At 31.5% G+C, this 26,023-nt stretch overlaps 3 protein-coding genes and 1 pseudogene across 4 annotated transcripts; all 4 read left to right on the forward strand.

Moving 5' to 3' along the window:
- Positions 1-133: 133 nt before the first annotated feature.
- LOC123200091 (glycosyltransferase BC10-like) lies at positions 134-5,153 on the forward strand. Of its 2 annotated transcripts, XM_044615201.1 has the most exons (12): positions 134-533; positions 618-693; positions 923-1,498; positions 2,383-2,481; positions 2,918-3,018; positions 3,124-3,195; positions 3,362-3,452; positions 4,011-4,091; positions 4,207-4,266; positions 4,360-4,482; positions 4,567-4,605; positions 4,694-5,153. In XM_044615201.1, the coding sequence occupies exons 3-12, from the start codon at positions 1,088-1,090 to the stop codon at positions 4,817-4,819; spliced, it is 1,203 nt and encodes a 400-aa protein (XP_044471136.1). In that variant the 5' UTR covers positions 134-533; positions 618-693; positions 923-1,087; the 3' UTR covers positions 4,820-5,153. The 2 variants fall into 2 exon arrangements, with proteins under 2 accessions (XP_044471136.1, XP_044471137.1); XM_044615202.1 differs by lacking the exon at positions 134-533 and having other exon boundaries at positions 559-693.
- Positions 5,154-5,827: 674 nt separating this feature from the next.
- LOC123201070 (selenoprotein H-like) lies at positions 5,828-8,255 on the forward strand. Its single transcript, XM_044616521.1, has 4 exons — positions 5,828-6,484; positions 7,255-7,351; positions 7,725-7,784; positions 7,903-8,255. Exons 1-4 carry the CDS (start codon positions 6,186-6,188, stop codon positions 7,981-7,983), a joined length of 537 nt encoding a protein of 178 aa, XP_044472456.1. The 5' UTR covers positions 5,828-6,185; the 3' UTR covers positions 7,984-8,255.
- A 7,463-nt stretch (positions 8,256-15,718) lies between these two features.
- LOC123201173 (flowering-promoting factor 1-like protein 2) lies at positions 15,719-16,397 on the forward strand. The gene has a single exon (XM_044616648.1). It carries the CDS (start codon positions 15,796-15,798, stop codon positions 16,129-16,131), a length of 336 nt encoding a protein of 111 aa, XP_044472583.1. The 5' UTR covers positions 15,719-15,795; the 3' UTR covers positions 16,132-16,397.
- A 1,840-nt stretch (positions 16,398-18,237) lies between these two features.
- Positions 18,238-19,239, forward strand: LOC123199899 (annotated as a pseudogene).
- The last annotated feature ends 6,784 nt before the right edge of the window (positions 19,240-26,023 follow it).

Consider the following 26,023-nt stretch of genomic DNA (forward strand, 5'->3'; position numbering starts at 1 on the left):
AAAATAAGAAGGAGATAGGGAAGGGATTTTTCTTTGTAATAAGAAGGAGGTAGGGAAGAGATTTTTCTTTGTAATGAGCAAAAGGAAAATCATTTTTATTTTCATAATGGAAACGGGATTGATATTCCCTACGAACATGGAGACGGCCTGCCCGCACCGTTGCCATCCCTACTGCCGATTCATACCTGTCACGTGCAGATTTTTGTTATGCAGATTGCATCCTTCCACTGGGTTTTGTTTTGCCCTTGTCCAATTGGGCTTAAGCCTAGCTCTGATGATTCTCAATGTCTGTGTCTGAAACATTGAGAAATAAGTAAATTACAGCATTACTTCATAAAGAATCTCTTTTCAAAAGTGCACCTTCACTTCAATTTCCACTGCCGAAAGTGACGCTGACTATGAAAAATACGGGAGGCCGATGGTACACAATGTACAAATTGTCTGTAGGACTACGGTTTTAAATACAGAATCTTCTTTCATACTAGCCGTAGACAACGTTTTGCTGAAGCTAGTGTGTTGTACGTTGAATCCAGGTCCACTCTAAACTTGAAGTCAAGCCTTGTACTGTTATAATAATAATAATAATAATAATATCACTCCTTTATTCCTCTAATCAGGATTCTAATTTGAATTTACATCATCTTTCCGGAAACTCTTGATCTCAGCTTAATCATCAGCTTCGTTTAGTCACAGGTACTGTTTCCTCTTCTGATTGAATCGTAAACGTCGATTGATTTGCCGGAAATGTATAGCCGATTACGTACTACCACTTGTTTTTGTAATCGTTTGATTTTGAAGTTATTTTAGAATACGAGTGGTAGTTTAGTTTGATTGTAGAATAAATTTGGATTTGGCTCGTATTTAGTTCAAATTTCCTTCGACATAATCAGTGATTTATTTGTTAATTTTTTAAACGTTTCAGATTCTTTCGCTGTTGGTGATGGTGATAGAAGTTGGTCGCTGTTAAACTTGCTAGTGGTATAGTGTTCTTTCTTCTCGCTTTTCACGGTAGAGTGTACTTGGTAGTAAGCTTGAGAGATGTGTTTTGATTGCGGTGCTAATTAGCGTAAATGAAGACAACTCCTGCATGGCCTTGACCACAAGAGATCTTCTAGCCATGTCTGGATCCCGGCAGCAACGAGCGCATTTGAAGAGGCCAATTTGGATTATTTTCTTTGTTTCATTGGTTGTTCTTTTTCTGATTGGGGCCTATGTTGTTTTCCCATCGAGAAGCTTCACGGCTTGCTATTTCTTTTCTTCTAAGGATTGTACTATGTTCGATCAACCTCCATCTCCTCCTGCTAGGGAACTAACTGTGCTCGATGAACCTCTATCTTTTCCTGCTAGGGAACTAACTGATGATGAGAATATTGCTTGGGCTGTAATGAATGAACTTGTGAAGAAACCTCCTGCTCCGTCGAAGAACCCAAAAATTGCTTTCTTGTTTATGACTCCTGGGGCTTTACCTTTTGAGAAGCTGTGGGAAAAGTTCTATCAAGTAAGGATTTGTTTTTGTTTCTTTTCTTTGCGTCAATTGACAAATGCTCTTTTAATAACATTGAACATATATGCTGGTTGCCAAATTGGCGTGTTGTATTTGTTGGATTATCTTTTGGTTGATATAATAGTTTATGCTGAGACTTCTTAATTCTAGAGTATGTTTTATCTGTCTTAACAGTAGTTTAGATTTCTATCTTGAACTCCTAACAGTTTGATGGTTAGAATAGCAAATTATTCTTATATATCAACCAGTTCAGGACAGCAATCCTGATACTCAGTTACATTTATGAAGCTTGTGAATGTGGTGTACTGAGCGATTTTGTTCCAAAGATGAGATAGGTTGTCTTTGGAAATCTGAAGTTTCTTTAAACATCAAGTGGCTAGTGTTTAAGATATTATATAATCAAATGTCTCGTTATGGTCATGGGAGATTGTTAAATTTGTGGATATGAGATAAGTTTAAGAAGTCATTAGATTCATGATTGCTTGGGTACGCATTAGACTGCTCCTCAATGAACTCTGACGAATCTCATGGTTTCACATTAAAGTGGGGTTTTGGAACTTTATGGCTGATACGAATATTTAAGATTGAGGATTGTTTTATACTTACCTTAATAATTTACACTGCCACTGAAATTTAGTTGCTTGATCATATTTTCAGTATAACAAAAATTGCGCACTTCCTAATTTGTTGATAAAACCAATAATCAGCAATTATTTGGTTATAGTTAAGATATGTATTTTGTACTTCTGATTTTTTTCTTGTAGGATATAAAATGCACTTCTTGTCTTCCTCAAATTCAACAAGAGCGCTATTCTCTAGCTATTTAAGCTTATTTTTACTTTGCATACAAAATGATGTTATTTATGCTCTTCAAACAGGGCCATGAGGACAGATTCTCTGTTTATGTACATGCCTCTAGTCAGAAACCTGTGCACATGAGCCGTTACTTTGTTGGCCGAGACATTCATAGTGAGAAGGTATGTAGATGGACTTATAACATACATTTCACTTCAATGCAGAGTTACCATTAATAACTTTTAAGTAGCCTTGGCATGATGGTCTTTTGCTATGATGTATATGACATGAGTATGTGGTCTAGATTACAAGTTAAAGGACATATGACAGTTTTGTTTGAAATCACTCTTATATGGATGGAATTTTTGTATATTTATTTTGTAGAAATGGAAAGTGTAGATGATTTACTTGTAAAAAATTATATATTCATCCACTTGACAGTTGACATGTGAATCCTTGGGAAGCTTGAAGATTATCTTTAAATGACAGGATTCGTAATGACTGTTTTGATCTGCGGATAATTCTCAACATCATTTTTTAATTCCTACTCTCATATTGATGCTTCTTTGTTAATGAAATGAGACATTTGAATTAATACCATGGGCAAATTCCCTTTAGGTGGCTCGGGGTAAAATTTCCATGCTTGAAGCAGAGAAGAGACTCTTGGCACATGCGCTTCTGGATCCTGATAACCAGCAATTTGTCTTGCTGTCTGACAGGTAAATAATTTACTTATATTTCTTGTTATTGCTTGTGTGTGAATCTGTGCTTCTTGTTATCTAGTGTGATTTTGTCTAATTCTTTTCAATTTTTATTTCTTTCAGTTGTGTGCCGCTGCATAACTTTGACTATGTGTATAACTACCTGATGTATACAAATATTAGTTACATTGATTGGTAAGTGACCATGTGTTGTGAAAGTAAGCCTTTTTTTAACATCTTGATGAACTTAAGCAAGTTCTTCCTGGCTAGCTTATTATCAGTATCACAAGTTTAGTAAAGTTTCTATAAAGTTCATATTCAAATTACTTTTGCTTCTGGTTGACTCTTTATCTTTCTCCAGTTTTGAGGATCCTGGTCCACATGGAAATGGCAGGTATTCAGAACATATGTTGCCTGAAGTTGAAAAGAAGGATTTCCGGAAGGGTTCTCAGGTATATCTTTTAGCTTATTAACATTTGCTTGCTATTAAAAGTTTAAGCTTGGTTGTAGCCCACAAAGGGTTTAAATTTATATATGACTTTCATATAAAGCCTTCTGATTTTGTATGTATCCATACAGGATATATCACCAATTTTTTTTTTTCACATGGAATTTTTTAATGTTGGCTAATCCATTTCCTATATATATTGGCCAGTTTTTAACCATATGAATTATATACCAAGTGTTTACTGCTATCTTACCTTAATAACAGGTTTAGATTGGTCTGACCACCTCTCATCTAGGCATACTTGCATATGATATCCATGCCAGCGTATTAAAGTCGGAAAGTTCTTTTTGGCCGTTTTACCCTTGCTTTTATGTGCAAGGAAGGCTGGGCTGTATTTCTATGCTGGAGCGTGGAGAATGATTTATATGCTTATCTCTTCTGAAGAAATTAAAAATGCTACTTTTTTTGCTTCTTTTGAAATTATCTTTGGCAATTTTTCTGCTTAGACAAAGAAATTGCATCTCACAGACATGATTGAGGCTCATTCATATTTGTGTTTCAGTGGTTTTCCATGAAACGGCAGCATGCTATTATAATTATGGTGGACAATCTTTTCTACACAAAATTCAAGCTTTACTGCAAGGTAACTTTATCATTAGCTTTGTAGTTTCAGTATTTGTAGCATATGCAGAATTTTCGTCTTGAATCTGTGTGATTTTCCCTTATTTGCTGTTATTTTTTCGCTTTTACTTTTTCAGCCTAATATGAATGGGAGAAACTGCTATGCGGAAGAGCACTATTTGCCAACTCTATTTCATGTCAGTGTCCCTGCTCATCCATTTGAAAGCAAAACTATATTGAACTCTTGATTTTCCTTGTCACCAACTCCATGTACTATCTATGTTCTTCAGATGATTGATCCGAGCGGAATTGCGAATTGGTCAGTGACTCATGTTGATTGGTCTGAAGGAAGGTGGCATCCAAAAGCATACAGAGCTCAAGATGTTACAATTGAGCTCCTTAAGAGTATTGCGGTATGTTAAAGCATCTCATTCCTTGTTTTCTTCCTTGGATGTGTTATACTTGCTGTGTTGACAACATTTTGTTATGAATTGCAGTCCATTGATGAAACTGTACATGTCACGAGCAATGAAAAGGTACAAAGTTCATATCTCGTTTGCACAACATTTATTTTCATATAAAAATATCTAATTCTATTAATTTATATTTCATTCACTGCTTTAGAAGGAAAAGACAGTCCAACATTGCTTGTGGAATGGAACGAAGCGACCTTGTTACCTATTTGCAAGAACGTTTTTTCCCGAAACCCTTGATAGATTAACACTCCTCTTAAATTACACCACAGTGTAGCCATTTTTGCTCTTCATAGTTAATTTTTGGTCGGATTAACCCCGTTTGGCACCCGCTCCTTCAACTCTCATGTATAGATTATAGAACATAAAATAGCCAAATTGTACATTTTCTGTGTCTGTTCACTTCACTAAGCAGATTAGGCTTTTGATGACAAAAGCAGATCAGCTTGTTTGGTCACCAGGCCTTGGCTGGGCTTTGGGAAATATAGGGAAGCAGTTGTCATCAAATTTGGGCCTTCATATTATTGGGCCGTGTTTGTTTTATGTACTTAAAAATTTCACTATAGAACGTCTGGTTTATAAACAAAAATGAGTGCATTTTTTGTTTTTCATCATTTATGTATTAATTATTTAATTTAATAATTTATATTAAATAAATAATACAAACTAACATAATGTGTGTGTGTGTATATATATATATATATATATATATATATATATATATATAAGTTATTACCCCCAAAACTATTAGTATATTTAGGAATTTGGAGGGTAATATTGTAATTACACTATTTATTGTTTAGTCTACCTCGCGTATTGGACTGATATAAAATTTATTAATGCCCAAAATCTTAGGGAGTCTTTGGTTAGTGGTAATAAGTGAAAGATTACTCTAAATAATTTATTTTTTATTATTAATATTATTTTATTTAGTTTATTAATAATAAAATATTTTAATAATATTAATATGTTAACAATTTTATTAGCAATTATAACTTTGATATTAAAAGATATCAAAATAATTTTAATTTTATTATAATTATATTTTTATTTATTAATTTTTAAAATAAATTTTATTTTATTTGTAATCAATATAAAAAATTAAAATAATTATATAATATTCAAATAAAATAATATTTTATTATTTTTAATTAAATATAATAATTATTTATATCTATTAATTTAATTAACTTATAATTTATTAATAATTTTGTCAAATTAATGTTACCTTTAATGTCTCTGTCAATTCCAGAGACATTTATATAGGAAGGGCACTAGCTCAAGAGATCCTGCAAATCCCTTTATCGACTCCTTTTACAGTCACACGTCCCAGCGCTAGCTGGCAATGTCTGACTAGACAAAATTCATTCGTTGCCCAGCTACCAACGGCCACGATTTACCTTCTTATTATCCCTCACAGTTTCACACAGTAAATCAAATCTATCCACACCGTCCGTTCAATAATCAACCAATAAAATGGCAGCGCGGGAAAACACAATAAAATATATATTTAAAAAAAAACTGTGTCACCAAACCGTAACGTGCTACTAGGTGGACATTAAAGCCTGAAAGAAACCGAATTGTGACGGTCAGACTTGTTTGCCGTTTGGCGCTTTTAGGAGGAGATTTGTTTTTGTTGTTGAATGGCGCCGAAGAAGAGAAAAGCCGAGGGAGGAGAAGAGGCACCGGCAGCAAAGCCTGTAACGACGTCGACGAGGATGACTAGGAGCGCCAGTCACGGAGCCAACTTGGACTTGAACGAGTCGGCCACTGAGTTGGCCAAGGCCGATTTTCCCAAAAACAGGGCTAAGAAAGCGACACCAGCTCCGAAGCGCAAGCAGGGAGGAGTGAAAGGTAAGGAGACTGATTCTGATAAAGAGAAACCGGTGGAAGAAGCCGGTGGCAATGAGTCGAAGAAGAGGACTATTGCGATTGAGCACTGGTAACTTTCCTTTTTTTTAGCAATTTCTTGTCTTAATTTTCTGTTTAATTTCCAAGAAAATGGAGGAAATAATACCAGGATTCCACACTTGTTTTTTCTTTATGTATGGTTGCTTATATAGATGCGGAAAACGAGACAAGTGAAATTACTCTGTAGGAGAAAAAGATATGAAGGAAAATTTGAGGGAAACTGATGAATTCAGTGTTATATTTCTTGTTTATTTACAGTTACTTAGGCTTTTTTCCTTGCTGTTATATCGTTTCCATATGTAGTTTTTGTGAAAGACTATTAAAAGATCAAGCTAATAAGTTCTGTGACTATACCATTAGTGGATTCTGATCATCGTGCTCCATGTCACAGAACTACTTTACACCCTGAAGCCAACGATATCATTTTTTTCTGAAAGAAAAGGAAATTGTACTGTCAGGGTAGGGCAGTCTGGCGTTCTTTATGAAACTATTTTTAATGAGTGACGTTTTAGTTTTTAATGTGTAACGTTAATGGTATTGTGTGTCAAACATTAGTTGATGCCCTTGGACTTTTCCGTGATTAGTTAGAGAAGTGGTATTTTTCTAAAACTGTATTTTTGTTCTTGGTTTGGGTTTTTAGTGCCATGAGATGTACTTCTTTACATATTAGATACCTAACTGTGGGAACATTGCCAGAATGTTTGTCTTCATATTTGCAATATGCTCTTGCTATGCTGAGGATAACAACTTTTTCTTCCATTGTACAATAGCCTTTCTGAGAAACTTTTTGCTTGATTTTAGCAAACAGTGCAATTCATTCAAGATGAGAGCTAATCTTGTGAAAGATGGTTTGGAGAAAGATGTTGCGGGGATCACAGTGCTACTGAATCCTGAGAAGGTATACATTCTTTAACTGAACTGATTGCATTATGCTGTTGGCAAATGATAATAAATGGTGTCCTTTCTCATTCAGTTTCTTTCTAGTTAAAGAAATTTGCTGTAATGTTTGTGAGAGCTTCCGATTAAGTACCTACAAGAATTTTGGTTTTAATTGTGGTAAATTGGTTATCGGTTATAGATTTTCCTTACCATTACAAAGAAGCAAAGTAGAAACACAAAGATGCTTGTGGGTAGGAAAAGACACACTGGCTCTTAGCAGCCACCCTCTTAACTCTGCCGAGGAATTCTCTACTTTGTGAAATCTATTAAGATGTATTCTTGTTTCTATACTGATATCCTATGAAGTTGATTTGGTTTTATTTTTTTTACAGCCAAGAAGGGGATGCTTTGAAATTCGCGAGGAAGGTGGAGAAACATTCATCAGTCTTCTGGTAAAACTTCCATGAAGAGCATCTAATTTTTAGCTGGTTTACTGTTCTTAACTAATTTGGATACACTGGTGTTGAGGTTGTTTTGGGTTGTCTGATTTCTGCTCTGCCTAATTTGCAGGGCATGGAGCGACCATTTAAACCAATGAAGAATCTTGACATGAACAAAGTGATTTCTGATATAGTTGAAAAGTTGAAATGAGTATGGTCCTAGCAGTCATAACCTTTTTTGTATTTGCTTGACGCTAACCAAGTCAGTTTGGGTGGCAGTGAAATCCTTAGCACTGAGATTTTATTGATATTATGTAGGCTGTGTTTATTTGATTGTTGATATAAGCTAACTAAGACCAGGCGATTGACACAGATAATAGACTTTTTGGATACTGTTGGCCCGCTCAATTGTAGAGCTAACCATGCCAAGGCATTTGGATTGGCCTGCTCATTATAATAGCATGTTTTTCTAGTTAAGCTATATGTACATATTCGGGTATATAATTTAGATACACAAATGATGTATCATTATGTGATTAGATAATTTTAAATTAAAGATAAAATGATATTCAATCATATAATGACACATTATCTGTATATTCAAATTATATACAAAAAATATATATATACATAATATTTTTCATATTTTTCAACTTAAACTTGATGTCGGTTGGTTTTAGTGAGAGTGTGAGCTCATGACATAGCTCTAATTAAATATCAATATGATCCTGAAATTTCAATCATGCACAAGATTTTTTCCGCTTGGCTCAACTTGTTTACATCTCTAGACATATACAAATATATATAATTATGAACTATATTTATTAATGTCTATGGTTATTACTGAGATCTTAAATCTAAAATTGGAGAATTAATTAAAGTAACATGCTTTTAATATGCTTAACGATATAAACAACTTTTTTCTAGATTATATGGATGGATTTATTTAAATTCTTGCCAAAAAAACTAAGAAAATTTCGAAAATACAGCACACATGCGGATAGAGGGCCGGGATATTTGGGTCTGGATGTGAAGTGGGCTGTTGAAAGGGGCTGAGAATAAATTTGTGAATTAATGGCTCCAAGGGCTTGGCATCTTGAATTTATTTCAATAATAACTATTATTAACAAACACCGAAAAAAAGAAAAAAAAATTTAAAAACGTGTTTTTTTTAATAATCGGGAATTTTGTTTATATTAGTTTTATGGATAAATCTAAAATACAATGATTAGACTCACAAATAATAAAGACTTAAATTTAGATATTTTTTTTAATTATAATATTTTATCAATTTTATTAATTTCGAGAGTTAGCGTTGCTTCTGTTTTTCCCTGAACTAGAAAGAATATAGTAGTGGTAGTGGAAGTGTGTAGGTCACTGCTTGATATGGAAGTTTCTTCAATTCTCTGTTATTTTTGGAGTCTCCACTCATTAGTTATTTTATTTTAGACAGAAGTCAGAAGGGAAGGAAGGGCTATAGGCTTTGCTTTAAAGCTAACTCTCATATATATTATTTTTATGTTGTATAAATGGATGACGGCTGCCGCCAACTGAATGATAAACAAAAGTTCCTTGCTTTAGGGACATTCTTTGCTCACCTTATCTTTTCCGGTATCCAGTTTTCACTATTTAATATAGCATCGGGATATCATATTAAATTAATTTTAAATTAACGATAAAATAATATTTAAATTACTTAAAATTTTGAATAATTTACAAGTATGATCAAATTCAATAACAAAAATAGAACCCGCAAATTATTTTCTATACAGTACTATAACAAATATTCAATTTAGACACTAAATATTTGACTTTTAAGGACAATTTTTTTTATTTTTAAAGAATATTTTTTTATTTTTAAAGATGAATTTTTTATTTTCTAAAATGAAAATTTTTTATCACATTTTATGAAATTTGTTGTAGTGTAGATATATTCAACAGGGTGGATGTAAATAGTCATGGGTATTTATCTATGTCTAGAGAGCACATTTCAATTACATGGTTTAAGTTATGAAGTAATTTTCTAATGTGCTTCATATTTGAGTTGAAAGTTTGGCATTTACAAATGTGGCTAAACATTGTCTCCGAAATAAAAGCTAACCACCAACTCATTAAGTATTTATCACTGTATTACTGGTTTTAATGTAAAACAATATAATTTCGCCAATCAGTAAATATTAAGTAGTTATTCGTTAGTTATGTTAATCAACTACAACAAATAAATGTTCATTAATTATCTTCAACAATAAAAAGTTTTATCAATCAACAAATAGCGAGTAGTTATTCATTAGTTCTTGTTAACAATAGATAGTTTTATCTGTGATATTAGTTCTTGTCAGCAATGAAAAACTTTGTTAACAGCAGATACTGACTGGCCAAAACATGCCTCAACTTATATTCTTTACAGTTGGATCTCTTGGAACCACAAGTGCGACTATAATTTTTGTTATCTTTCTATCCTTAATTTATATATGGGATGAAATAGTAGAACCACATAGAATGCTTAAGTAATTAAGCTAACATTCCCTAGCCACAAGTGCGAATAGCTTTGTTTACAGGAGATACTGACTAGCCAAAACATGCCTCAACTTATATTCTTTACAGTTGGACCTCTTGGAACCATAAGTGAGACTATAATTTTTTTTATCTTTCTATCCTTAATTTATATATGGGATGAAATAGTAGAACCATATAGAATACTTAAGTAATTAAGCTAACATTCCCTAGCCACTCATCCTCTATTAATGCGTGTGCGGTGTACAAATTTACTTGGAAGATTAAAATTCAATTGAAAGAGATTTGCATTATAAAATTTCAAGTTAGTAATTAGAGGAATAGATCCCTTTTTTCTCATTCACTCTCCTTATTGATTATTATATTTATATGAAAGGGGAATATGGAATCAGCAATAAATTTGGGGCCAAAGGACTTATTCCCACCCGAAGTTCATTTCATTCTCAAATTGGTGTCTATTAACTATCAAAAACTTAAATACCCACTCATTAACTGTTAAAATTAACAAAATTAGCTAAATTTTAAGGGTAAAATCAACATTTCACTAATAATATATTAAAATTAATAAAACATTATTCATTTCCACCTTAAGTTTAGAAAACTATCAATTTCCCTCAAGATTAAACTTTAAAATGTTACATTTTCCTCTTTAGGGATTTTTTTTTTCTCTCACTCTTTTGGAACTGTCACCATCATTGATCAACTTACTCTCTCTCCCTTTTATGGCACATCTCCAAACAAAGAATGTCTTCATCATTGAACAAAGATGAAGATGATTCATCTTCATACAGTAACAAATATTTTTCATTTAGGGATGCACAAGAAAAGGGGAGGGAGAGAGTGAAGTCGGCTAATGACGACATCAGAAAAGGGAAAAAGAAAAGGAAAAAACCATAGAGGAAAAAGTATAATATTTTAAAGTTTAATCTTGAAAAAACATTGTTATTTTCTAAACCTAATAGGAAATAGATAATATTAACTAGTTTTGTTAATTTAACACTTCATAAATGAATATTTGAGCTTTCAATAGTTAATGAGTATTAATTTGAAAATGAAATGAACTTTGGGTGGGAATAAGTCCTTTGGCCTAAATTTGGTAGCGAAATAGAATTAAAACAAAGCCTATAATAGCCTAGCATAATTTTAATGCTGGCTTTATATCACTTTAATTATTGAATTATTCCATTAAGCTGGATTTTCCCAAGGTAGTTTGTTACTAATACAAGCTAAACATATATTATATAATACCCAATTAATATGCTAAAACCCAACTTAACTTTTGTATTATTTTCCTAGAAATCTTCTTTTAAGTGACTAATAAGTTATTGAGCACATATGCTGATTGCTGCTAGCTACCTATTAATTATAATGGCTTTTCTATAATCTCTCCCTTCTAGTGGCTTACTTTGTGTTGAATAATTTTATGTTTGTTTCTTTTTAATGGTACTTATACCACCAAGGAAAGAAAGAATACACATGTAAACCCATGCATCTCTATCTCACTAGTTAAAGCATCAATTAATAGCTCACTTGAAATATTTAGTATTAATCTAATCCAACCAACCCACAACATATATATATATATATATATATATATATATATATATATGAAAGGCCGAATATAATACACAAGGTATTTCATAATTATGTAATCAAAGTATGGGATTGGTTAGAATTGGCGGAAGATTAGAGAGAGAGAGAGAGAGAAAGGCTTTGAGCGGATTTATTATCAAAATAGTTGTAACTGATTAAGGTAAACTCAAGGCATAATAACTTGACCTATATCCATTGTATCATATAAGTTAAAGTTTTATAAACATGACAGAGGTTCGAATTTAGGTCTTCACTTTGAAAGTTTTAATGTTTTACCAAACTCAAAATTGAGTGTACATAACTTGATTGGATGAACAATATCTGGTTTTGATGAGCATGAAGAGGCCAATATATTTGAAGTGAGTGCTATTCGACCTTTTGCATGATTCTGCTCGGATTTGAAACAGGAGACAACAAAGCATGCTAAAAGCATAAGATATAGTTCCTGGTGCATAACGAAATTTTGAGAATTTTATTGTCCCCACTAAATTCCTTCTTGTAACTTGGATAGAAAACAGAGAAAAGAAATACAACAACAATATGATTTTATAAATTCTTGCTGAGCTGGTTTTGTCTTCCAAAATTCAAGCAAACTCAATAAAACTGACAAATTGAATCATTAACATCCGACTTGGATATATATCAAACCCGTAAAATTGTGTACCCATTTTTTAGTATATGATTAAATAATTATCATATAATTGAGTATTTTTTATTAACGATAAAATATTATTTAATTATACGATAATAAATCATTTTAATATCTAATTGGATACGTAAAACTAGAGTGCTCATAATATTATTGCTCGAATTAAATGAATAATGAATTTATTTGCCCACCTTAATTTCAACTCTCGCTTGGATCTATTTCTCCATACATGGAAGAGCTAGCTTACTTTTACATTATTTATAATCAAATTATAGATCATAAATAACTTGATGATTATATGCATTAATAAAGCATGCAATAAAGGGTTTTTTTTTTTCTTCATTCTGATCTATCCATCTCTCAGTTTCTTTCAAATGAAGAAATTCATAATGTTCATTGTCATTGTTTCACTTTTAAAGATGTAGGATGAGTTGGAATCTCATAATTTCATGGAAGCATGTAGATATCCATGTAAGCTTGATAAGAAGCAAAGTTGAATGCTCTAAGCTATAAAGTCATCATCTTTTATCCAAAAAATATAGAGAGGAAGGAATGACAGAGGGAATTTCGTGATTGGATAGAATGAAATAATCGAAAAAATAAAACGAAAGCACAGAGATTTTGGCACCACTCAAGATTTCCTGAGGAATGGGGGAAATGATAGGTCGCTGTGGCTTGCTTAAAGAGGAACATTCATAAGCTGATGGTGCTGGGTTGAATGCCAAAAGGCTTACAAGTTTTTTGCTTGCCACCTGAACATTCGAATCACTGTTCACCTTTAACATACATCCCAGGACCATCGCTGGCTTCCTTTGCAGCCTACCTTCTTCTATCAACTTTTCATTTTGTCGATCTTTAAAAGCTCAAAACACTCACAAATCTTAATGCGTATACAGAAATATACCTAGTTCTAGCTATCTCTTTGGGTCTAATTTAGTGATATTTAACCAATTTCATCATCCATTTTAACAAAGTTTACATGTAAACAGAATTGGGAATTTCATAAGCTCATTTCTGGATTGAGACAGATAACATATATATATATATATGTTTCAGGAAATAAACTTAACGGTTGTTTTCTTAATGGCAATATTATTTGCCAAGTCTGAAAGGACAAAGATATTGTTGCTAATGATAGATTTGACAAGACCAGTGAGTGTGCTGTTGGGGGAGGACCATTTAGCCCACGTGATAACATGTGGGCAACGTACAAAATCAGTTTTTTTTCATCAAAATATGTACCAACAGGCGCCACCTGTGCTTGAAAGGATCATCCATGGCCATTTTGATATTATTGTTGATTGAACCCTAGCTACTGTAGTGGTCCGTCTTTTAGACTTTCCGTCAGTTCTACCCACCCAAATATATGGCTTATATTAAGGTTTTCTGGAGTATATTAAATAAATAAAATTTTAAATTTAATAATTAATCTTATAATTATTAAATCAAATAATTCAAAAATCTTACCTAATTTTAACACCAATGGTTTAGAGATTCCACAATTTTTATCAATCAATTACCCTTCGAACGTTGCTAGAACTTTTAAGCTTCTACTAAATACATAAAAAGGGTTTAGTATATATACTGATATTTCCTCCAACTCATATGGTTAATTAATCAGCAGTAAAATCTTCTGGGCTCTTTCCATGAATTTAATATAATATATTAGCAGAAGATCATATGAAAATGCTCATTCCAACAAGTAGGAATATCCCATTAGATTTAGTTGATGAGACACAGAAAAGCTTTTCGAAGTTTAGGATATTGCAGGATTCTCTAAAGGTAAAGGCATTCACAAAATGGAATAATAATAATTAATTATAAATAATAATGTTCCTTTCTTCTAATAATTAAATAAATAGTATATAAACTCTGGCTCATTTTGCTTTAATCTAATTTATAAACTAATTTTGTCATCTTAGAGCCTTAATTTTAGTTATCATGCATGACATCAAGGAAGCCAGCTGCAAACCAGCTTAACTAGAATGGATTGTATATTTTACAGTTCATTAAGCATTAATAATTGGATGAGTCAATAAAATTATGTACGTTTGAATACATAATTGAATACACAAATAATTTGTTAATATGTGATTAAATAATTTTAAAGTAAAGATAAAGTAATACTTAATCACATGATGATATATTATCTATGTATTCAAATGTATACTTAAAAATGTGTGCACATAATATTGCTCTCAGATCAATAGACAAAAATCTATATATACAAGGTAGTGTTGTTTTAATTATGAACAATACTATGTATATTCAGTTTTAAATATTTAATTAGGTACATAAATAATATGACATTATGTGATTAAAAAATTTTAAATTAAGAATAAGATAATATTCAATCTTATAATAACAGTTTATTTAAATACCAATTAGATATTTAAAATTGGATATTATTTAAGAAGCAAAAGCAAAAATGAGGAACAACAAGAGGACAATATATATCTATCTATTCATGTTTATATTTAAGGTTTTGATATAAAGGCATATGAGTAGTAACCAACAAAGAAAGAACCCAGAAGCTCCTTTCAATACTTGCCAAACCACTATATCAAAATCACAAATCTCTTGCACTCTCTTCACGTGGACATCTCGTGATCTAAGTAGCTTTCCATATTTCTAAGATATCTTTCATAAATTGACTTTTTTGAAGCTATACTTTACTTCTACTAACTTATAATAAAAGATTCTAATGAAAGAACACTCATCAACATAAACAAAGAAAAAGATTCTTCTCAACACATGCCACGCCCCCATGGATGGCTCCTGTGCCCTAAATTAAACCCTAGGAGCATCCATGTACCCTTTTATTTAAACCCATTTGGACCCACGATATCTTGATTCTCTACCAAAGTTAAACATGCCCATGATCACCAAATTTTTTTTTTCAAAAATAATATTATATATACAAATAAATTGTATAAATTTATTCATATAATTTGATGTGATTGTATTGGATTGGGTGATATTAAAAGTAAGAGAAAAAGTAAATAATCATGTCACCCTAATCACAAGTTGCCACATCAGTTTGCACAAATTTGTTTGTACATATGGTTTTTTTTTCTAATACTCGCCCCTCTATCAATATTTCCTAACTTGTTTTTATTTGCCTCTTTGACACATATATATACCCCTTCCATTATCTCATTTCCTCACCATCACACAAGCTCACTTCAACTTCTTCTTCACTTTAGCTTATAATAACCAAAACCCAATTCATATTTCACTTCACACATTTGATTCTTTCAAATCACTATGTCTGGAGTTATGTATTTTAACAGGAGGAATGGCGTCCTTCATCTTAATGAAAACCCTCAAGCTGAATCTTCATCATCCGACAAGAAAAAGGTTCTGGTGTATTTACCAACAGGTGAAGTGGTGTCTTCTTATTCTTCACTTGAAAGTATCTTGACAGGTTTAGGCTGGGAAAGGTATTATCGCGGTGACCCTAATCTCATCCAATTCCACAAGCATTCTTCCATTGATCTCATCTCTCTACCTCGTGACTTCTCAAAGTTCAACTCCACCGGCGTTTACATGTATGATATCGTCGTCAAGAACCCCGATCTCTTCCATGTTCGCGATATGTAATCCATCATCATCCAACTTCATCTATGTATGCATGCATGCATGTATGTAATCATCATCATTTCATTCTAGTGTTTGCAGTGTGAGTCATATTTTCATTTCCAAATTATTAGGCATTAATTGTATCGTTATTGTGTGTTTCATTTTGTTAAGCAAGTTCGTATATTATGTTTCTCCTTGTATTTATGTGTTTGTAAGCATGGTTCATCTAGGGTTTCCCCAAGCTTCTTGTTTTCTGCAAATAAAAATTTAATGGGTATTGTAAGCTGTTTGAGATCTTTTATAATTTCATGTATAATAATGTCAATGATTTTACTTGGCAAGAGCTTGAACAAATCCAAATCCACGATTGTTTCATTCTCTTAGTGCATTTCATATCAATTGGGGATGCCAAAAGAACATCGATTAACTAATTTGTTATCTTCTAAATCATTGAGATGTGCTTTGAGTTATAAAGTTCAAAAACAAGACCATATTATATATTGTGGAGAAGATTTCTCTTTTACATTGAATACACCAATAAAACTTAGACTTGATTAACTTGTACTTTGAGCATGACAAAAGTAAATAAACACTCCTCAGCTGCATTCTGGAATTGATATGAAAATGGATTTCTGATCACAGTGGTATTTTTGTAAACAAAGATCAAATATCTCTATAAATAGGAAGATTTTTAGAGAGTAATTTATTTAGTTTTAATGTTTTTTGATGCGTTTATATATGTTATTTTCCTGACAGTGACCTAAAAGGGTACCCCAAAATCATTTTCGACCTTTCAAGGAGGCAGAGAATCACTTATCTAATCATAAGAATATCAAGAGAGAGAAGAAAATTGCAGCAAATTTTCTGTGTCCAATCATATGATTGCATATGCCTTTGAATTCCAGGGAAAATTTCAATAAAAGAGAGGAAGCCAATCATATATAGATTGATAATAGGCAAAGCTTTAATTGATTGAATGTATATGACTACACAAAAGCAGGGCGCAAATGGGGTTTCACGTGAAGTGGATGGTGATGTTTCCCTCAAGGACGCGTCAATCTACTAGTCTTTTTGTCGTTCAAGAAAAAATTCATACATATATATATTCATTCGATAAATCTAAGTATATTCAATTTTAAGTATTCAATTAAATATTTAATTAATATATAAAAATATAAATAGATGTTATTTTAATAACATATATATAAATATCTAATTAAATATTCAAAATTATATACTTATGTTATTTCCCTTAAAATCATATTTAAAACCAAGTTTGAGTCTTTGATTTTGATTGGGGCCTGCCTGTTGAAACTTATACATTAGAGCAAAAATGTTGGAACCCTGTCTAGTGTGTATGTGGTCTCATATGTCACTTTTATTTAAGTAGGATATAGTTCAAATATCATTCCAAATAAAAATCTTGGGCCAAAGGACTTATTCCTACCCAAATTTTAATACATTTTCAAAATCACATCTGCGGGGTTTGAAAAACTTAAAGTCTCATCTACAGGTTAATTGCTATTAAAATTTTTTTTAGAAGTAAAATTAAAATCGTTATTTTACTAATAATATTAAAAAAAATATAAAACTCATTATATTTTCTCTTTAAGTTTTAAAAATTAATAACTTCACCGCTACCTGAAAGAAAATTTGAGAGAAACTAATGAATTCAGTGTTATATTTCTTGTTTATTTATAGTTACTTAGGCTCTTTTTCCTTGCCGTTATGTCGTTTCCATAGTTGGTTTTTTGAAAGACTGTTAAAAGATCAAGCTAATAAGTTCTGTGACTATACCATCAGTGGATTCCGATCATCGTGCTCCATGTCACGGAACTACTTTACACCCTGAAGCCAACGATATCGTTTTTTTCTGAAAGAAAAGGAAATTGTAATGTCAGGGTAGAGCAGCCTAGCGTTCTTTATGAAACTTTTTTTTACGAGTGACGCTTTAGTTTTTAACGTGTAACGTTAATGGTATTGTGTGTCAAACATTAGTTGATGCCCTTGGACTTTTCCGTGATTAGTTACAGAAGTGGTATTTTTCTAAAACTGTATTTTTGTTCTTGGTTTGGGTTTTTAGTGATGTACTTCTTTTCATATTAGATACCTAACTGTGGGAACATTGCCAGAATGTTTGTCTTCATATTTGCAATATGCTCTTGCTATGCTGAGGATAACAACTTTTTCTTCCATTGTACAATAGCCTTTCTGAGAAATTTTTTGCTTGATTTTAGCAAACAGTGCAATTCATTCAAGATGAGAGCTAATCTTGTGAAAGATGGTTTGGAGAAAGATGTTGCGGGGATCACAGTGCTACTGAATCCTGAGAAGGTATACATTCTTTAACTGAACTGATTGCATTATGCTGTTGGCAAATGATAATAAATGGTGTCCTTTCTCATTCAGTTTCTTTCTAGTTAAAGAAATTTGCTGTAATGTTTGTGAGAGCTTCCGATTAAGTACCTACAAGAATTTTGGTTTTAATTGTAGTAAATTGGTTATCGGTTCTAGATTTTCCTTACCATTACAAAGAAGCAAAGTAGAAACACAAAGATGCTTGTGCGTAGGAAAAGACACACTGGCTCTTAGCAGCCACCCTCTTTACTCTGCCGAGAAATTCTCTACTTTGTGAAATCTATTAAGATGTATTCTTGTTTCTATACTGATATCCTATGAAGATGATTTGGTTTTATTTTTTTTACAGCCAAGAAGGGGATGCTTTGAAATTCGCTAGGAAGGTGGAGAAACATTCATCAGTCTTCTGGTAAAACTTCCATGAAAAGCATATAAATTTTAGCTGGTTTACTGTTCTTAACTAATTTGGATACACTGGTGTTGAGGTTGTTTTGGGTTGTCTGATTTCTGCTCTGCCTAATTTGCAGGGCATGGAGTGACCATTTAAACCAATGAAGAATCTTGACATGAACAAAGTGATTTCTGATATAGTTGAAAAGTTGAAATGAGTATGGTCCTAGCAGTCATAACCTTTTTTGTATTTGCTTGACGCTAACCAAGTCAGTTTGGGTGGCAGTGAAATCCTTAGCACTGAGATTTTATTGATATTATGTAGGCTGTGTGTTTATTTGATTGTTGATATAAGTTAATTAAGACCAGGCGATTGACACAGATTATAGCCTTTTTGGATACTGTTTGCCCCCTCAATTGTTGAGCCAACCATGCCTATGGCATTTGGATTGGCCTGCTCTTTATAAGTGAGCTCGTTATAATAGCATATTTTTCTAATAATGTGTATATGTTTGGATATATAATTTAAATATATAGACAATATGTCATTATATAATTAAATTATTTTAAATTAAAAATAAAGTGATACTCAATTACATAATGACACATTATCTGTATACTCAAATTATATACAAAATATATATATATATATACACATAATATTATTCATATTTTTCAACTTAGACTTTTTTCTAGATTATATGGATGGATTTATTTAAATTCTTACTTTAAAAAACTAAGAAAATTTCGAAAATACAGGATACATACAGATAAAGGGCCTGGATATGTTGGTCTGGATGTGAAGTGGGTTGTTGAATGGGGCTTAGAATAAATTTGTGAATTAAGGGCTCCGAGGGCTTCGCATCTTGAATTTATTTCAATAATAACTATTATTAACAAACACTAACAAAAGAAACAAAATTTTTAAAAACGTGTTTTTCTTTTAATAATTGGGAATTCTGTTTGTATTAGTTCTATGGATAAATCTAAGATACAGTGATTAGACTCACAAATGATAAAGACTTAAACTTAGACATTTCTTTTTTAATTATAAGACTCTATTAGTTTTACTAATTTCGGGAGTTAACATTGCTTCTGTTTTTCCCTTTAACTAGAAAGAATATAGTAGTGGTAGTGGAAGTGTGTAGGTCACTGCTTGATATGGAAGTTTCTTCAATTCTCTTGTTATTTTTGGAGTCTCCACTCATTAGTTATTTTTTTCTTTAGACACAAGTCAGAAGGGAAGGAAGGGCTATAGGCTTTGCGTTAAAGCTAACTCTCATATATATTATTTTTATGTTGTATGAATGGTTGACGGCTGCCGCCAACTCAATGATAAACAAAAGCTCCTTGCTTTAGGGACATTCTTTGCTCACCTTATATTTTCCAGTATCCAGTTTTCACTATTTAATTTAGTATCTGAATACATTATTAAATTAATTTTAAATCAACAATTTTGCAAGCACGACCAAATTCAATAACAAAAATAAAACCCTCAAGTTATTTTCTATACAACGCTATAACAAATATTCAATTTTGATATAAAATATTTGATTTTTAAGAACGAATTTTTATTTTTAAAGATGAATTTTTGATTTTCTGGAATGAAAATTTTTATCACATTTTATGAAATTTATCGTAGTGTAGATATATTCAACAAGATGGATGTAAATACTCATCGGTATTTATCTATGTCTAAAGAGCATCTTTCAATTACATGGTTTAAGTTATGAAGTAATTTTCTGATGTGCTTCATGTCTGATTTGAAAGTTTGGCATTTACAAATATGGCTAAACATTGTCTCCGAAATAAAAGCTAACCACCAACTCATTAGGTATTTATCACTATATTACTAGTTTTAACGTAAAACAATGCAATTTTGTCAATCAACAAATAATAAGTAATTATTCCTTAGTTATGTTAATCACCTACAACAAATCATTGTTCGTTAATTAGCTTCAACAGTAAAAAGTTTTATTGATTAACAAGTAGCGAGTAGTTATTCATTAATTCTTATCAACAACAAATAATTTTGTCTATGATATTAGTTCTCGTCAACAAGGAATAGTTTTGTCAACAAAAGATACTGATTGGCCAAAACATGCCTTGACTTATATTTTTTACAGTTGGATCTCTTGGAACCACAAACGTAACTATAATTTTTTCTATCTTTCTATCCTTAATTTATATATGGGATGAAATAGTAGAACCACATAGAATGCTTAAGTAATTAAGCTAACATTCCCTAGCCACTCATCCTCTATTCATGTGTGTGCGGTGCACAAATTTACTTGGAAGATTAAAATTCAATTGAAAGAGATTTGATTATAAAATTTCAAGTTAGTAATTAGAGGAATAGATCCCTTTTTTCTCATTCACTCTCCTTATTGATTATTCTATTTATGCGAAAGGGGAATATGGCATCAACAATAAATTTGGGGCCAAAGGATTTATCCCCGCCCGAAGTTTATTTCATTTTCAAATTGATATGCATTAATTATTAAAAACTCAAACACTCACTCATGGACTATTAAAATTAACATAACTAGTTAAGTTTCAGGGATAAAATCGTTATTTTTTTAGTAATATTTTAAAAATAATAAAATATTATCTATTTCCCCTCTGGGTTTAGAAAACTATCAATTTCTTTTAGGATTAAACTTTGAAATGTTACATTTTTCATTTCTAGGGTTTCTTTTTTTTTTTTCTCTCACTTTTTTGACACCATCACCATCATTGGCCAGCTTACTCTCTCTCCCTTTTAGGGCACATCTCCAAACAAAGAATGTCTTCGTCTTCATCCAACAACAGACATTTTTTGTCTAGAGATGCACAGGAAAAGATGAGGGAGAGAGTGGAATCGGCCAGTGACGACACCAGAAAAGGGAGGGGAAAAAGGAAAAAACCTTAGGGGAGAAAATATATTATTTCAAGGTTAATCATAGGGAAAATTTATTTTCCCTATGATTAACCTTGAAATAATATATTTTCTCCCCTAAGGTTTTTTCCTTTTTCCCCTCCCTTTTCTGGTCTAAACCTAGGGGAAAATAAATAGTGCTAACTAGTTCCATTAATTTAACATTCAATGAGTGGGTATTTGAGTTTTCAATAGTTAATGGGTACCAATTTGGAAATGCAATGAACTTTGGGTGGAAATAAGTCCTTTGGCCTAAATTTGGTAGCAAAAGAGAATTAAAACAAAGCCTATAATAGCCTAGTATAATTTTATTGCTGGCTTTATTTCACTTTAATTATTGAATTATTCCATTAAGCTAGATTTTCCCAAGGTACTTTGTTACTAATATAAGCTATCCATATATTATATAATACCCAATTAATATTCTAAAACCCAACTTAACTTTTGTATTATTTTCCTAGAAATCTTCTTTTAAGTGACTAATACGTTATTGAGCACATATGCTGATTGCTGCTAGCTACCTATTTATTATAATGGCTTTTCTATAATCTCTCCCTTCTAGTGGTTTACTTTTGTGTTGAATAATTTTATGTTTGTTTCTTTTTAATGGTACTTATACCACCAAGGAAAGAAAGAATACACATGTAAACCCATGCATCTCTATCTCACTAGTTAAAGCATCAATTAATAGCTCATTTGAAATATTTAGTATTAATCTAATCCAACCAACCCATCACACACACACACACACACACACACACACACATATATATATATATATATGAAAGGCCGAATATAATACACAAGGTATTTCATAATTATGTAATCAAAGTATGGGATTGGTTAGAATTGGCGGAAGATTAGAGAGAGAGGCTTTGACCGGATTTATTATCAAAATAGTTGTAACTGATTAGGGTAAATTCAGGGTATAATAACTTGACCCATATCTATTGTACCACATAAGTTAAGGTTTAAAAAGCGTGACAGAGGTTCAAATTTAAATCTTCATCTTGAAAGTTCTAATGTTTTACCAATTTTGTTAACTTTTGAGATCAATTAAATATTATTTTATATTTAATTCAAAATCATTCAATTATATGATGATAATATTTAAGTACATAATCTTGAATACTCAAAACTGAGTGTACATAACTTGATTGGATGAATAATATGTGGTTTTGATGAGCATGAAGAGGCCAATATATTTGAAGTGAGTGCTATTCGACCTCTTGCATGATTCTGCTCGGATTTGAAACAGGAGACAACAAAGCATGCTAAAAGCATAAGATAAAGTTCCTGGTGCATAAGAAATTTTGAGAATTATATTGTCCCCACTAAATTCCTTCTTGTAACTTGGATAGAAAACAGAGAAAAGAAATAAAACAACAATATGATTTTATAAATTCTTGCTGAGCTGGTTTTGTCTTCCAAAATTTAAGCAAACTCAATAAAACTGACAAATTGAATCATTAGCATCCGACTTGGATACATATTAAACTGATAAAATTGTGTATCTATTTTTTAAGTACTTAATTGAGTAATTAGATAATGTATCATCATATAGTTAAATATTTTTTATTAACGATAAAATATTATTTAATTATACGATAATAAATCATTTTAATATTTAATTAAATACGCAAAACTAGAGTGTTCATAATATTGCTTGAATTAAATGAATCATGAATTCATTTGCCCACCTTAATTTCAACTCTCACTTGGATCTATTTCTTCATACATGGAAGAGCTAGCTTACTTTCACATTATTTAAAATCAAATTATAGATCATAAATAACTTGATGATTATATGCATTAATAAAGCATGCAATAAAGGGTTTTTTTTTTTTTTCTTCATTCTGATCTATCCATCTCTCAGTTTCGTTCAAACGAAGAAACTCATAATGTTCATTGTCATTGTTTCACTTTTAAAGATGAAGGATGAGTTGGAATCTCACTGGCTTCCATAATTTCATGGAAGCATGTAGATATGCATATAAGTTTGATAAGAAGCAAAGTTGAATTATCTAAGCTATAAAGTCATCAGCTTTAATCCAAAACTATAAAGAGGAAGGAATGACAGAGGGAATTTCGTGATTGGATAAAATGAAATAATCAAAAAAAAAAAAAAAAAAGACGAAAACACACAGATTTTGGCACCACTCAAGATTTCCTGAGGAATGGGGGAAATGATAGGTCGCCGTGGCTTGCTTAAAGAGGAACATTCATAAGCTGATGGTGCTGGGTTGAATGCCTAAAGGCTTACAAGTATTTCTCTTGCCACCTGAACATTCGAATCACTGTTCACCTTTAACATACATCCCAGGACCATCGCTGACTTCCTTTACAGCCTACCTTCTTCTATCAACTTTTCATTTTGTCGATCTTTAAAAGCTCAAAACACTCACAAATCTTGATGCGTATACAGATATATACCTAGTTCTAGCTCTCTCTTTTGGTCTAATTTAGTGATATTTAACCAATCTCATCATCCATTTTAACAAAGTTTACATGTAAACCGAATTGGGAATTTCATAAGCTCATTTTCTGGATTGAGATATATATATATATATATATATATATATATATATATATATATATATATATATATGTTTCAGGAAACAGTTGTTTTCTTAATGGCAATATTATTTGCCAAGTCTGAAAGGACAAAGTTATTGTTGCTAATGATAGATTTGACAAGACCAGTGAGACTGCTGTTGGGGCAGGACCATTTAGCCCATGTGATAACATGTGGGCAACGTACAAAATCAGTTTTTTTTTTTTTCCATCAAAATATGTACCAAGAGACGCCATGTGTGCTTGAAAGGAGCATCCAAGGCCATTTTGATATTATTGTTGATTGAACCCTAGCTATTGTAGTGGTCCGTCTTTTAGACTTTCTCTCAGTTCTCCTAAGTTGGCTAGATTTGTTTAGATCATATTAAGGTTTTATTAATCATATTAAATAAATAAAATTTTAAATTTAATAATTAATTTTATAATTATTAAACCAGATAATTCAAAATTTTTATTTAATTCTAACACCAACAGTTTGGAGATTTTACAATTTTTATCAGTTAGCTACCCCTTAGGGACTACTAGAACTCTTAAGCTTCTGCTAAATACATAAAAAGGATTTCGTATATGTACTGATATTTCCTCCAACTAATATGGTTAATTAATCAGCAGTAAAATCTTCTGGGCTCTTTCCATGAATTTAATATAATATATTAGCAGAAGATCATATGAGAATGCTCATCCCAACAAGTAGGAATATCCCATTAGATTAAGTTGATGAGACACAGAAATGCTTTTCGAAGTTTAGGATATTGCAGGATTCTCTAAAGGTAAAGGCATTCACAAAATGGAATAATAATAATTAATTAAAAAAATTTTGTTCCTTTCTTCTAATAATTAAATATAATTTTAAAGTAAATATAACGTAACACTCAATCACATGATAACATATTATCTATGTATTCAATTATATACTTAAAAAAGTGTGCACATAATATTGCTCTCAGATCAATAGACAAGAATCTATATATACAAGGTAGCATTGTTTTAGTTATGAATAATATTATGTATATCAAGTTTTGAATATCTAATTGGATACTCAAATGATATGACATTATGTGATTAGATAATTTTGAATTAAGAATAAAATAATATTTACTCTCATAATAACAATTCATCTGAATACCAATTAGATATTTAAAACTGGATATTATTTAAGAAGCAAAAGCAAAGATAAGGAACAACAAAAGGACAATATATATATATATATATATATATATCTATTCATGTTTATATTTAAGGTTTTGATATAAAGACATATGAGTACAAATCAACAAATAAAGAACCCAAAAGCTCCTTTCAATCCTTGCCAAACCCACCATATCACAATCACAAATCTCTTGCACTCTCTTCACGTGGACATCTCGTGATCTAAGTAGCTTTCCATATTTCTAAGATGTCTTTCATAAATTGACTTTTTTGAAACTATACTTTGTTTCTACTAACTTATAATAAAATATTCCAATGAAAGGACACTCATCAACATAAACAAAGAAAAAGATTCTTCTCAACCCATCACACGCCCCCATGGATGGCTCCTGTGCCCTAAATTAAACCCTAGAAGCATCCATGTACCCTTTTATTTAAACCCATTTGGACCCACGATATCTTGATTCTCTACCAAAGTTAAACATGCCCATCATCACCAAATTTTATTTTCAAGAATACTGTTAT

Source organism: Mangifera indica, chromosome 17, assembly GCF_011075055.1.
Source record: "Mangifera indica cultivar Alphonso chromosome 17, CATAS_Mindica_2.1, whole genome shotgun sequence".
NCBI classification, from domain to species: Eukaryota; Viridiplantae; Streptophyta; class Magnoliopsida; order Sapindales; family Anacardiaceae; genus Mangifera; species Mangifera indica.